This window comes from Cyrtonyx montezumae, unplaced genomic scaffold, assembly GCF_038088225.1.
Source record: "Cyrtonyx montezumae isolate F1298 unplaced genomic scaffold, pur_monq_1.0 scaffold_29, whole genome shotgun sequence".
In the NCBI taxonomy this organism is placed as follows: Eukaryota; Metazoa; Chordata; class Aves; order Galliformes; family Odontophoridae; genus Cyrtonyx; species Cyrtonyx montezumae.
In genome coordinates, this window is record NW_027072033.1 from 10,641,888 (window position 1) to 10,657,276 (window position 15,389).

Genomic DNA, 15,389 nt, shown 5'->3' on the forward strand with positions numbered 1-15,389 from the left:
GGGTCCTGGCGGAAGTAGAGCGAGAGCAGAGGGCAGAGCGGCGGCGGCCACACGAGATCTCCCCCTGGCGTGGCGGTGCGGTAGGGCTTCCTACGTTCGGGCGTAGGAGTGTTATATTTATTATGTATGCAGTATACAACGCAATCTGAATAACAGGATGCGAAAGGGAGGGAGGTACTTCTTGTGCCCGAAGATGTTCGGTTCCTGTGAGAGCCCGCTCCACATCAGGACTGGGGCTTTCAGGTGAGGGCAACAGCGTCAGGATAACAGATCACAGAAAATCCCGAGTTGGAAGAGCTGCCCTCGCAGCCCGGAAAACCAACCGTATCCTGGGTTCATCGAAAGCAGCGTGGCCAGCGGGGGAGGGAGATGATCCTGCCCCTCTGCACTGTACTGGTGAGGCTGCACCTGGAGCACTGCGTCCTGATGTAGAGTCCTCGGTGCAGGAAAGACGTGGAGCTGTTATAGCGCGTCCAGAGGGCCGTGAAAACGATCCAGAGGATGGAACACCGCTCCCGTGAGGGTAGACTTAGAAGACAAGGCTCCGAGGAAGCAGCGAGAGTGGCCTTTCAGTATCTCAGGGGTGGCTGTAGGAAAAAGGCTCTACTCTCCATGGACAAAGGGCGCTTCAGACACTGATTCTAGGAATTCTTGTCTATTACTCTGCTTTCTGAGCAACCACTTGTTTTTAGGGCAAGCTTCCTCCAGAATGAACACAGGATGACCTGCCTGCACCCTTGCTCATGTCCGTGCTGGTGCACCTGCCATGGTTTACACTTCTGTCTGTTTAACATAGATTACACTAGAGATCCTGCTAGAGGTTCTTATTGCCTTGGGGAGGTGTGGCAGGACAAGAACAAAGAGTGGGTTTCTCAGCTGCCAGCTCCTGGATGAGACTGGTCTAAAATCTTGCTGATGGTGCAGGTTGGGCACCATATGGTGGCCACCTTGCTGCCCTCAGGACCAGCTTCTGCCCTTTCAGTGAGTCTGCAGATGCTGGGGTCTGTGCACCACTTCTAAGAATAGGATAGGTGATAACTGAGGAAAGCAAGTCTCATGCCAGGAGGCTGAAATAGATTACAGAGAAGTTGTGCCTTAATGAGAGCAATTTAGGAGTCTGCAAGATGGAGGAGTGTGAAAGCCCTCAGTATAACTGAGTTTTGAAATGGTGGACCAAACCAAGTCATAATGGGAAGAAAGCAAACTGTTCTGTGAACTGTAACAGGCTTTTGATCTCTCCCCAGCTGCTCAGTTTAGTTTATGGACTGCTCAAGGCATTGCAATGACAGTTGTTAGTTTTTGTTTTCGGAGGAGCCTGGTAGTTCAAAGAGGAGTCAGAGATGCATGGTGCAGCATGTGCAAGAGGGCTGCTGTCAAGCACAGTGATAAAGTGAATGTGGGAATAGAAAAGAGCAAGACCTACAAAACCAGCATCACCTGAGCTTCTGTTTGGGCTGCTGGTTGTCAGCTGGGTACCCCATCAGCCTTTTGGAAGGTGACAGGTATGACTCATCTGTAGTGTAAGGAGATGAGCTGTGTGCTCAGTATTTGGGTAAATGGGTTATATCCCTCATATATTTCAACTGTGGTATGCCAGGTTTTCCATCTGCCACCTCCAGGATGTTTCCTCCCTCTGCTTTCCTGGTAATCTCTCTCCTGCAGCTTCCTGGCTTCTCTTGCCTGGGCTGTGCCATCTTTCCTCACCCATAAATCCTCAGACTCTGCTTTTACTCCCAGGAAAACAGAGGAGTGAAGTGCTGTTCACAGAGTCACAGAACAGAGTGACTTGGGTTGACAGGGTCCTTAAAGCCCATCCAGCCCCAAGCCCCTGTATGGCTGTCATGCATCAGATGAGGCTGTGCAGGCCCTCATCCAACCTGGCACCTCTTGGGATGGAGCACCCACAGCTTCACTGGGCAACCCATGCCAGTAATGTCTCACCACCCTCCGAGTAAAAAATTCTTCCTAACACCTAACATAAATTTCCCCTTGTTCAGCCCTCTCTTCTCCAGGCTGTGCCAGCCCAGCTCCCTCAGCTGGGCTCTGCTCCAGCCTTCTCATTCTCTTCATGACCTCCTCTGAACCTGCTCTAACAACTCCACACCTTGTGCTGAAGATCCCAGGTCTGTTGTGCTTTTGTGTTCTCACCCTTGTTGTACACTTTTCAGTGCTTGAAGCATCAAATGTGCTTGTGTATAATAACAAACATGTCAGACAAATCCATACAGGCTGGCAGCTGGTTGCGCGCTGGTGGCCGCCCAAAGCCCACAGGGATGCTCTGTACAGAAGGCAGCACTGGCTTGTCGCAGGCACAGCTGCATTCGTGCTCAGGATGTGTCTCAGAGTTGAGCCCGTGGGACAGGGACTGTGCTGCACTCACAGCCTCTGTGAGACCGCTCTGGCCACCAGGCACTCAGGGCCATACCAACTTCCAATGACTCGTTTGTTTTGCGGACAGCACCTCAGCTTGGTGCAGTGGAGCAGAGTTCTCTTGAAGAGAGCTTATGCTAAAACAACGGCAGTCTTGTAAAAACTTATTAATATAATATAATATAATATAATATAATATAATATAATATAATATAATATAATATAATATAATATAATATAATATAATATAATATAATATAATATAATATAATATGTATAAATAAAAGAACCCAGCCGCAAAAAGCACAGGTATGCTAACATGTTGTAAGAGACTAATATTTTATACCATTGCCTCAAAGTTTGCTGATTAACATGTCCAAACATGTCCAAGCAAGTCCTGGGCAAGGGTTGTGAAATCCTTTGTCTAAGGGACAAGCAGATGGGCATGTCCTGGGCCAACGAGAGAGATAAGCTGAAGCTCAGTGGCCACTTAGCACTTTGGTACTCATCTCTGTGGGGAGACAGCCACCTCAGGAGACACTTGCCTGGCACGCTAGCACGGGATTTGTCCCATAGGCAAGAGAAATGGAGGATAAAAGAGGGATCGACCTCCATGAGGGTTGGTGTTCTTCCATCGGAAACCTCATGAGCTGATCCCTGCTGCTGTTCTCCCTCCTGGGCCTGCTGCCTGAGACATGCTGCTTTCTCCTGGACCTCGTCGCTCCTTCGAGGTGCTCTACCATCTGAACCCTCACGAGCTGATCACTGTTCGCTGCTTCTACGGTGCTGACTGACACTGTTCCTGGGCTGACCCCGCGCTGCTTCTCCTGTGCTGACCCGGTGCCGCTTCTCCAGGACAGCTGCTTGCTGCTCAGGGCTGCCCGTCGCTGCTGCTGTTCTCCCCGCTTCTGCCGCCCCTGCTCTTCTGCCTCGGACCGTCGGAGCCGCTTGCAACCGGACCGCCCCTAGGATTCTGGCTGGTGACTTTCCCCGCGTTGTACAAACCCTTGCTTCTTTCCTGTCTTTCCTATCGCTCGCCTTCCTTTCCCCATCACCCTTAACAGTGTCCGCCTTCCCCATCTCCCTGGTCAATATTGGTAATAAACTGGTCGGACCAACATTTGAACCGTTGCTTCTTAATCTCAGGCCGGGTATACACATAATCTAAGAACCTCGTCTCCCTCCTTCATATTGGAGCGTGACATACGTATGGAAATCGGCGGCAGTAACCGATTTTCCTTTCTTTTTTCAGTCGCAGGGGGTAATGTCCCGCAGCGCAGGACGGAGGGAAGAAAGAGCAGAAGGCGGGTGCGGAGCGGCGGCGCGCCGCCTCCTTTTCGAGCCTACGGGACCCTGAGAAAAACTGAATTCCTTATTAGGGGTGGGTGAGATGCCCAGTGGTGTGGAGAGAAAGGCAGAGGGGCGGGGAAGGCGCGGATTCGCACCGCCTTCCGCCGGGCTCCGCGCAGCGCTTGAGAGTAGTCTCCCCCACTTCCCAGCGCGCTCCCAGCAGAGGAATAAAAAAACAACAACAACAACAAAAAAACAACGAAACAGCCACACAAACCAAAGCAAACGCAGCAACGAACTGCAACAAAACAGCCCCAACCCAACAACACAGCGATGGGGGTACCAAGCGGGTGAGTACAACAGCGGGCCACCTCAGACGAGCATGCTGGAGCCGAGGGCGCGGAGGAGGCCGGGGCTGCAGCCCCCGGGCGGAGATGCAGGACGGGATGGGAGTCGGGTGGGGTGCTGAACCCAAGGGCTTGCAGGAGGTTCGATGGGAAGGTTTGGGAGGGTGTGGTAGAAAGTTTGGGAGGGCGTGCGGTGGGCTGCCCCGCAGCGCAGAACTGTGGGAGGTGATGAGGTTTGCAGCGCAGTCCTCAAGTCCTTCGGGATGGTCTACGGTGGGGGACTTCTGCGAGGTCTGAGCCGCTGCGGCCGGGGGAGGAGCTTTGCGCGGCCTCAGCTTAGCAGGGAGAGAGCATTGGGTCCTGGGCGCTCCAAGTATAAGAGCCAAGCCCCCTCTGTCTTTATCTGGGCTGTGAGTGTTTGCTCTTCCTAGAACCAACAAAATTCCTACGTTCTTATCTGGGTGCGGGGAGTGGTGGACTCTCAGTAGGCTATCAGAGCCCTGCTCCCATGCAGAGCGGGAGATGAGTGCTGCTATAGATGCTGGAGTGCTCTCTTTGCATGACTGAGCAGTTCTTCACCACCACAGATATGATCACACTGCATCTCCTTACCCTCCCTCCTTTATACCTTAATTCGACAGTAACACAGGAATCACCAAGGAACAGAGCCCAGGAGATCCCACCTTATTTCAAAAGTACTGATCTGGCAGTGGTATGCTTTAGTGCCCACACAGAACCTTTGAAAGCAGTGGCCCCATGCGGAGCTGAACTTGCCCACCATGGCTTCATGTGAGGCTTTGTAAAAGGGTGTCCTCTGTTAGTTGATGGGAAGAGATAAACTCCTGCTTTGTGGAAGCTGAATCAGAACCAGCTTCTGTCTCTATCTGCCAGCTCCACAGTGGCAGGAGGCAGGAGGCAGGCTGGACTGTGGGACTCATCCCTCTGAAGGAGTTCTGCAGCTTCAAGTGTGGGGTTGGCATGCAGGGGAAGTTAGTAGGGACATACATGTGGAGGGAATACAGTCACACACACCCTTTTGCAGGAAAAAAAAAGCCAAGGCTAAATTCCACCACATCATTGAATTGCACACAAATGAACAAGAAGTTTTAAAATAACAGTTTCCTTTTCTTAGAAGTGTTGTTCTGCTTTCTGAGTATTCAGAATACCCAAACTTTCAAAATAGAGTCCTATACATTGAAAGATAAACTCTTGACTTTCTTCTGTTTGTAATTTTTTTTTCTTTTTTAAATCTGAAACTGGAATTTGCACTTATTCCGGTTGTCAGGAGCAGGGAATTTCACTCAGTAATATACAACGTATGGCAAAATGATCTGTGAAAACTGAAGAGTGTCACTGAAGGGAAAGAGTCATTTGAGGAAAGGCAGCCCAGCAGAAATGTTGATTGCAAGGGAAGGGGAACTTTTTAAATATAGACATGTCTGGCTTTGGATAGAGTTTATGTGCCGTGTAGTTACTTCCTCTGTGTGTTGGGTGTAATATGCTGGGGAACAGAAGGTAGCAAGTCCGAAGGTCAGACAGCTGCATGCCTCCTTCAGCAGAATTTCCTGGGCTTGCCAAAAGATGGAAAATCTTACATGGCTCACTTGGTGAAAAGCAGCAATTTGCCACTTGAAGCTCAGAAAAGCATGCCACAGAGGGCATAGCTATCAGCATCTCCCTGCGCTGCATGCATAGTGAGGGGACATGTGAGGTTACTTGGAGAGGAGGCCAGGCCCAGTCTGAGAGAGGCACAGTGCAGTGTGTGCAGACTGCTTTCTTATTTAAGTAAGGGTTAACCAGGCTCAGGACAGTGATCACGCTTCTGCAGAAAGCTGCAGGTAGACATCAGGTTGGTCACCCCACTTGAGGAGCACCCATGATTGATGCTATACTCTTTTCCACCAGTAGTCACTGTGAAGTGGAATAAAGATGGCATGGGATGGCACTACAGCAAAGGTCGAAGTGTTGCTGACGCCTTGCTCTGACTGCCCTTCGCACACTGTGGGCCTGGCAGTGCAGCATGGTCAGGATGAGGAGGAGGAAGCTGTGGGCATCTACGTCTGCTTTGCAGCTTTCTTTTTCCTCATGGTGACGCTTCAGGTACAAGGGCGAGGGCAGGGGGGAGTATATATGTGGTCATATTCAAAATGTGACACAATTCTGGCAGGTGAGAGGGATCATTAAAGGCAACAAACATGTTGTGAGAGTAGTGTTTGAAGACAGACTGTCAGCAGGAGGGGCCTGGTGATGCCAGCTGACCCCAGAACTGACACTACACAGGGAACTCTTTGGCACTTGGAGAAGTTCCTCAGAAGTGATGTACCAGGCCACACCATGATGCATTGCTTCCATCCAGCGTTGCCTTCTCAGTCTTCTCAAGGCCATGTGTTTAACCTGTTGAGACAGAGGCGTATGGCTGGACTATCTCAGGCTGATATGGCAGACTGACCAGGAACCACGGAATCACAGAATTGTAGGGGTTGGAAGGGACCTCTAGAGATCATCTAGTCCAGCCCTTTTGCCAAAACAGGCTCCCTAGACCAGGTTGCGCAGGTAGGCATCCAGGCAGGCCTTGAACGTCTCCAGAGAAGGAGGCTCCCCAATCTCAGGAACATCTGAGCTCATCAGTAAACAATGATGGGAATCTGCCCAGCAGCCTTTAGTCAAAGGCTTAGTATTACCATTCTTAGTATTGGGAAGTCAGTAGATGGCCAATAAAAAAGTGAATGTGGAGGAATATTGCAAAGGCTGCTCCAAAGCAGATGCCTCCTATTTTATGATGTTGGCCATCAGTGGCAGATTGTGGTGGTACAGCAGGAGAGGTTGAATCTTCCCACCAGTATCCCGTTACTTGTTGCCACCATGCACAAGATGGCAGCAGAGAGGCACTTTGGCACAATGGCATCTAACATGGAAGTGCACATGAAGCAAAGATGTGTATGTACTTACAGGATTATTTCAGTTATACTGAGCTTACGTTTTATCAAATTCCTAGATGAATAAACCTTATCCCCAGCCAGTATCCTGTCCACTTGCCAATGTGGGAGTGTTTTCTGTATTTTCTGTGCAGCTGCACTTTGCATAGCTGACTGTGAGTGTTGTCCCAGCATCCTATGTTGCACAGAGCCTAGTTAGTCTATTACAGTGTATTTTACTAGGCAATAAGAGTGAATGGCACAGCAAACAGTAAAAGAAATGCATGCAGTTACACTATCAAGGAAGATAAATGTTTTCAGCCAACTTAATATGAACAGTACTCTCCTGCCTTCCAGTATCCTCCTTCAGAGTTATCCAAAAGTGGAAGTGCTGTGAGCCAAAGCTGTCTGGTGGGTATGAGTTCCATCATTCTTGCAGCTGTTCCTGGGGTGGCATAAAGCACTGCCTGTGAAGATGCAGACATAAAAATAGGCTCTGCCTGTGAAGATGCACATGCTAAAAGTCATCCATATGGTATCAGGAAGATCATTGCCTTGCTGAGGCTAAGGACAGCTTTTGTGTAACCTGTGGCGTCACTTGCTGGTGCCACTTCTGTTGCTACACTTTCCTTCAGCTGAGCTCCCTGCCCCAGGACACTTGTACCATGGATATTGCCTGTTGAAAAGGGTGGTGCTTTCACAAATACCACGACTAGTGAAGCCTGATTTTCTGAGCACTTCTCTTCCATGGCTGATGGCAGGCACTGTTGGAGGATTCTCATATGAGTGGAGGGTTTTTAAGGCTCATCACTATTTTTTGATCTATAAATGTTGGTTTACACTGACAAGTCTTCTCTGTATACAGATTTTTTTCCCCTCTGCCTGACTATGAAACTGTAGTTAAGTCTTCTTTAAGACTCATCTGCATCCAATATATTCAGTCATTGGTTTAAAAATTGATAAGCATGGGCACATGAAGACCTCGTGGCTTTTTTACAGAAAATTTCTAGAAGAAACTTGGCTACTGTAAGGCTTATATTGAGGAAAAAAAGCAGAATTCATGTTGCTCAATCATATGAGACATGGCCATATTTCAGTACAGAAATTTATTTTTCTTCCCCTTCTTTATCTATTCAACTTGAAGCTCTCCCTGTTGTGATATCAATTACCTGGACAGTGCTTGCAGTCAGTTAAGAGTATTCACTTCCTTAGTTGATAGAAAATTCACAGAGGCTTTCATACTCTCATGTGTCACATAAATCTTCTGGCTAACAGCAGTGATGCATTGTGATATGTTTGATTTTTTTCCCCTGAAGGTTATCACTGAACTGGGCAATTCGGAGAATAAGGTAGCAGTAGTCTCCAGTTTACACAGTGGCCCACTGAAGCCTGACAAGAGACATGCTTTTTGGCTTAAGAAGGAGGAATTTTATAGCAACTTCAGGACAGAGCCTGATGCAGATCACTATCCCATCCTGCTCTGGCGGTCTCCCCTGATTGGAGAAACAGGGAGACTGGGGCAGTGTGGTGAGAATGTTTGTTTCTTTACCATTAACAAGACCTACCAGCATCCTCAGTTGACGAGAGCTTTTTTGTTCTATGGTAAGGAGCTGTTTTTTTCTATGGGAGAAACTTTTCTCCCTGTCCAGTTATTTTCTGTTAGACAGTAAATGTTGTAGGTGGAAATCGCTGGGGAGAAGAAAGCTTACACAACTTACTTTGTTAAATTTTTCCTGATGCTGAATCCATTATCAGAGGTCTAGAGACCTTTGTGAAAGTACTGTAAAGAGTGGAGTGACCATGCACATCCATGGTCTCATGCTGTTTTCCAGTCACACTTGTGCTCCCTGTTTATGGCAGAAAAGATCATTTTCTGTAGTTGCCAGGTCATGCAAAGAGTCTGACATTAGGCTGCTTTTTTTTTTTTTTTTTTTTCCCCCCCGGTCTTCTTGCTTATCACCCCCAGCACAAGTTCTGCAAGGCCTTTCTTGCACTTGTGCAAGTCTTTTGTCTTAAGATAATACCCCTGCTGGTAACTGCAACTGCCCTGCCTCATGTGCCAAGAGATTGCCAGCAGACTGTAAATGGTAAGTACTGAAATAAATGTACTGATTCCATACAGGGAGTGGCAACTTGTGCAGCCCGCTGAGCTCTTCTGGCTTGGCTACCTCAGAAAACTTCCTGCTATTTGTATTTGTAGCAACAACGATAACAAAAAAGTAGGCTTTATTTTGTTATTTTTTCCCCCGTGCCATTGCAAGAAATAAAATAACCTTAGGTGGAAAACTAACAACAACTAATTTTCTGTGACTGGTAGATTAAGTGCTTTTGTTTGGAAGCAGAAATAAAAAAAATAGCCCACACCTGAATCTTCATTAAGTTGTTCAGGACACAGGTGAGCTGGAAATACAGGGAACGGGGGCCTTTTAGGTAATTGTTAACAGTAAACTAAAAAACTTCTCATCAGTATTCTTTTCAGAGCTTTAAGTAGGTCAGCATTGTCTGCTGATAATATAGTGGTCAAGCATGAAAGCAAATGAATAACAGTGAGGGAATGAGAAGCTAACCCAATTAAAGACATAGAATCTAGGTTTGCATCACATTAAAGTTGTGAAGTATGGTATTTCTGCTTTCTGACAGCAATTTTGTTTGCCTATTTCAGCATTAAAAGAACAATTACTGTTCACCTTTAGCTCATGATGATTTACTTCAGTAGGATATGATTTACTTGCTGATTTTTAAAAGATTATTTATTCTGGACTAAAGACTTTCCCTGTAGTTTTTCTAGTGATGCACTCTTTGAGCAGCTTATAAAAGTGGCAACATACTCAGAAGCGTTACTTGTTTTAAAATACAGTAAATGCTTTCACTGTGCTAAAATCTGCACAAGGAAAGGAGTTGAAAGGAAATAAAAATGCTGTGTCAATACAGAAAAGCATACCAATCCCCATTCCTTAGGTGCAGTTAGCTCTTAGTCTGCAAAAAGGGAGATTTTTGATGTTCCAGAATTTCCAATAGTGAGTGAAACAAATCTTGAACATCAGCATGCCTGTGCTAAGACTGGATCAGAGCACATCTTCACATTCCAAAGAAGTTTATTCATTCCCTCCTATTATTTTGTCAGTGAACTTGTAAAAAAATCAATGTTTGAAAGAATGAAAAGATCCTTATGTAAAATGGGGTGCAGTAGTTTTTCAGCAAAGCTGCTCTGCTAGTAACAGCTATTTTTCTTCTGCTTGTCTCTTCTTACTGTCCTAGCCTGGAAAACCTGTAGGTGTGGAGGATGACTTTGTGAAGTGTCACCGTCTCTTCTCCGGAATTTGAGATGTGATATTCACTTGCTGGGTTTTCTGTATCTTTGGGAGGGATTCCAAACTCTACATTTTCAACACTGCATACTCATAGAGTTTTGCTGTTGCCCCTGAGAAAAACTGCATCAGCAGTACAGGGTGATACTCAGCTTCTCTGCATTGGAGAGTTGAATGTTTGGAATATGAATTGTGAGTGAAAGATGTCTCCAAAGATGTAGAATTCCTCTTGAGAGCATATTTCATTTTCTCCTTCAGTTTATCACATAATTAAGTGCTGTGGATCCTGGGTCCAGATCAATTGCTCTCGAGCAGGGAAGCACTCAAGAACTCAATATGCACTCAAGCACTCAAGAACTCAATATGAGTGATCAAGCTTCCATTTATTACCCGGACAGCCTTATTCTTATAGTGTTTAAGACAGGGGCATATAGAAAATAGCACACAACCATTGGTAGAGAGCCTCGAGAAGAACAACTCTTAAAAACACTCCCAGCAGTTAACAGTTCTGCAAAACACATCCCGGAGGAGGTAATTTTGACTGTGATATCGTAGTAGTTCTGCACTCTTCCTCCAATTAGGGTCTGCAATCCCACAGAATACTTAAACTTGTTTTCCTTTTCATCTGGAAGTGTTCTTGGTTCTCAGCCTTCCTTTCTCATGCTGTTAATCCTGTTCCACAGCTTCTGCTCTAAACATACTTTCTTGTATACCCAACAATTAAGATTTCCTGATAGTTTAGAAGTTGAAATTGCTTGTCATTACAATCTTGCTGTGCTTTCTTTATCTCCCCATATGCTCATTCATTTCCTTTACCTCATAAGGTGAGTAACATAATGATGTTATCTTCTCTTTATGCTCAAAAGTTTTTTGTCTGCTTTTTGGATTGAGGTTGTTTAAGTGTTATACTAGAATCAGTCATTTTGATGTGATTTTATCTACTGTACATTTTTCTTTCAGTTTCTCTTTGGCTAATTTCATCTTTGTGTAATAAGTTTTTACATAACCTTTTATCTCCATCTCATCTGTTTTCTGCTGTCATTCTTTCCTGTGTTTTCCTCCCTTCTCAGTGAATCTTCCTTCTCCCTCACCTTTGCAAGAGAAAGAGATGAACATTTCATTGTGCACTGTTCCTTCTTTTCTGGGCTTCACTTAGAACAATATGTTTTCAAAACCAGGTGGCTGTTTAATTAACTCAGTGAGAATTTGATTCATTCTAATTTTTCTTCACCTTATTTCATCATTACCACACATAGAAAAACAGATAGTGAATAACTCTTCTTTTGGTGTGTGGTGTAGCTCTTCATCTTTTTAATGTTTGGGGTTTGGAACCACCTTTCAGTGGAAAACAAAGTCACATAATTGGTGGCCTTAAAAAACACCCCAAAAACAAAGAAAAACCCGATGCTCTTTGAAAGGTCTTCCTCAACAGGAGGTTTTTATCTTCTTAGCACCTGTTATCCATCTTCACTACTTTAGTGAAGCCTTCTGTTGATTTTTTAAGGTCACCCTTGGAGCCATCTTAGCTGGCTTGTGCAGCCACAGAGATCCTTGGGCATTTTATTTCCTTCTTTATGTATTAGCTTTTAGATTAATTTTTGGTTAGGTTTTTGTTAACTCCTTTTTTTTTTATCGTCAGTAGTTTGAAATTGAGTATAGAGCAGAGAAGAAAATATCATGAGTGTGTTAGGGGTAGTAGAGTGTCATGTATGAAGAATGGGGATTTGTTTTGTCCTCAAAATCAGTTGTTATATTTGTTTTAGTTTTTACACTCCCTTGCTTGGCAATAGAGGTTAAAAGTTTTTTATATGTTCTGTGCTGGAAGTCAAAACCAGACATAATTTTAAGATAGTGAGGAACTGTCTTGGCAGATAAAGCGTTTTTAGGCTTGACCTGAAACTTCCACCCTCAGTCATCTGGGAGGCTCGCTGTCCTTCCAGTGAGGTGCAAGCAGCTGCAGTAGTCTGCTTTTAGAGTTTAGGCTTGATTCTTCCTCTAATTCTGACATTAGATTGAGTCTTCTGCCAGGGGATATTCCCTTATGTATCTGATAGTCAGCTGTGAAATATCATCTGTTAGTTCTCTCTTTGATAAACCAGGTAGATTGTCTTCCAAAGTCTATAATACAATGTCTTTGCAACACATCAGGATGTTCTTACAATTCTTGTGCTTAACTGTGTTCAAGTTTTAACTTTTTTTTTGTTGTTCTGATGCTAGAGCCAAATTCATCCCTGTAGTGACCAGTTCCCTTCCAATCTAGATAGAGGCAATACCATCTGTTCCCCTATTTACATAGATGGAAGATTATTAAGAATATTGGTCTCCCTTCAGTGCAGTAAAATACGAAGTTTAGTGTGGCGCTGAAATGAGAGGCTTTTAAGCTAACATGATCTGAAAGTAAATCACTTCTAGTGTCAACTACCGATCTCTAGTCTCTAGTTTCTTCTGCTGCCAAATTTGCTTCTATCTGTCATAACACACCTCTGTTGTTGCATGAAACACTCTCTTGATGGTGCTGCCTTAAAATGCCATAAATAGAGTATTGCAGGGCAGATATTAAATTAAAACCGTCTTTCTATGTACTGTACTTCACTGTGACATGACAGAAGCCAGACTAAACACTGTTTGCTTTTGTCTAGATACTGACTTCAGTATAGACAGCCTACCCCTTCCTTGAAAAGACCATCATGATTGGGCTCTTTTCCATGAAGAGTCACCAGAAGAACTACAAAAACAACTACAAACTTTTCCATGAACCAGCTATCAACCACAACCTCGGTCACAAAACAACCTTATTCAACCACGCTGCAACCTTTAGCCATCATTCTCACCTATCGCCGACCACTCAGTACCTTGAGGGCATAGAGGTCCTCAGGTCCTTGAGACACATGATCACAGTGCACATGAAGAATGGTCTAAGGAAGTGGCTTGCACCGCTTGTGTACATGCAGTCTGTCTGCAATGCTACTTCTGACAGGGACAGCTATGTATGTGAGCTAATGTGCCACACTGAAGTAGACTCTTATGGAGAGTGTCTGTGTAACAGGGACCTTCCTCAGCATCTCAGAAATCCATCTGACATGGATGACGGGAACTTCTATAAAAAGTGGCACAATACAAGTTCATTCTTGCTTTTGAAAATGTTGTCTGTGAAGATTACATCACTGAAAAATTCTGGCGGCCACTGACACTGGGAGTGGTACCTGTGTACTTTGGATCTCCCAGCATTATAGACTGGCTTCCCAGCAACAATCTTGGTATCTAGCTTTTTGCACCCTCAAGAGCTGGCCCACTATATCAAAACACTGTATCAAAATGACCAAGAATATGAGACTTACCTGGAATGGAAACTGAAAGGAGACATTTCCAATCCAAGGCTGCTGACAGCAATGAAGGAATGCAAATGGGGAGTGCAAGACATCACCCAGGACAATTATATTGACACGTCCAAGTGCAAGGTGTGTAATAGGGTGTGGGAAAACATCAGAAGGGAAGAAAAGGTACTTGTGAGTTTAAAATGACACTAGGTTCAGATTTCCCGTAGAAAATTTGATTATCAGTGTTCTGGCTAGCCTATGAATGCTGGTAGTGAAGTGCTATTGGGTTGTACATCCTCATGTCAAAAAATGTTGGCAGAAGGTGTGAGTGCATGGCCATGGCATGTTTCAGTCATTTTTTAAAGCTGTTAATGAGCACAGTTATCAGAATAGATTAAAAAAATAAAAATAAATGAACTTTTTGTGCCCAGTAATGGAACTGGATAATGGCTATAGTATCCTACAGCTTTCCTATACCCATTAGGCTAAATATGTGGTTGTGACAATCTGAGCAGTACAGTAACTAGTCAGCTGTAAGAGAAAAAATGAGGAAAGCATGTGAAATTATTAGGGTGAACTAAAATGGGAAGTGTTAACTAGCAAGCATTACATTTAACAACTTTTCTCGTTGAATCCAGTGTATATCTACACAGATGCCCATTCTTTAAGCTAGAAATACAAATATGGAAAGGTATAAAGTGGATGAAATGCAGAGATTCCTTTCCCATACTTTTGTATCTCTCCAGTGAAGCAGACTACAAAGACCAGTCGGATCAGATCAGATTTATAGCTTTTTTTTCTCCTTAAAAAATCATGAAATGTATTCATATTTAAGATGAAAATTGTTTATAATCATGAAAATAAGCTGGTGCTGCTTGTCTGCAACCAGACTTGATCTTACACTCTGGCTCATGTCATTTGATTGCCCTTATTCCAGGCACCTAGGGGCATGGCTAGAGCCTGTGGTGGAAGGGTGAATGTCACTGACATAGTTTAATAATTTACTAATGGTAGAGAACGTTTCTTCTCTGTCTGCCAAGGTCCTTGAATAACCCATTCCTTTTGTTTCTCTGCATTGCCAGGGATGGCTGCCCCAGAGGTGGAGCACTCAGGTTAACCATCTGAACTGCCCCAAACCTGAGACTTTCTGGTTCTCTTCATAATCCCAGCCAGACCTCCCTCCAAGAGATGTGGATAGCAAGTCAAAGAAAGAAACCTGGGTGCTTAGGCAGCTGGTGGAAAGGAACAGGAATTTTACAGCTCAAGAATTTTGGATGCTTGTATTCGAAGAATAAAATACATCACCTGCAAAACAAATTGAATTCCTCAGAGAAATCGATTATTTTTATTTTTATTTTTTGTAGGTAGCCTTATTGTATGTAGGACTGGGAGCAGACAGAAAACTGACTATAGGATGTTCAGTGCTCAGCAAGTGTAAGGTGCTAAGCAGCAGAATCACATTACTGCATGGTGTGTTTATGTGTGTGTGTGTACTGTCATCAGCTCAAGCACTTGAGCATTAAAACACAAGTTCATCAGGGTTCCTAGGGTAGTGTCAAGCACATAGCTAGTCCCGATGAAGCAAATAGATCACCCTGTCTTAGACACGTGCTTGTGTTCATAGGCTCAGGACTCCTTTCTTCCCAAGTCCAGGATCCTCCTTTGCTGCACTGATATCATAAGCTGGAGAGCAGCTGACATCATTACACTGGTACAGCTTTGGATGTAGGGAAAAAAAGGGACTGTGTCCCGGGCTAGTTGTTTATTATCAATTTCCCTGGCATCAGCAGATTTGGCAAGGGCTTGGTCAGCTTTGTGTCCTCACACTAAATATCAATGCAA

The 15,389-nt window shown here is 44.7% G+C and overlaps 1 protein-coding gene across 1 annotated transcript; it reads left to right on the forward strand.

The window, feature by feature from the left end:
- Positions 1–6,027: 6,027 nt before the first annotated feature.
- FUT10 (fucosyltransferase 10) lies at positions 6,028–14,842 on the forward strand. Its single transcript, XM_065740578.1, is given in 8 exon segments — positions 6,028–6,061; positions 6,064–6,107; positions 8,239–8,524; positions 12,870–12,949; positions 12,951–13,332; positions 13,335–13,479; positions 13,481–13,730; positions 14,630–14,842. Coding segments are annotated over 8 exon segments (1,434 nt in total).
- Positions 14,843–15,389: the final 547 nt, after the last annotated feature.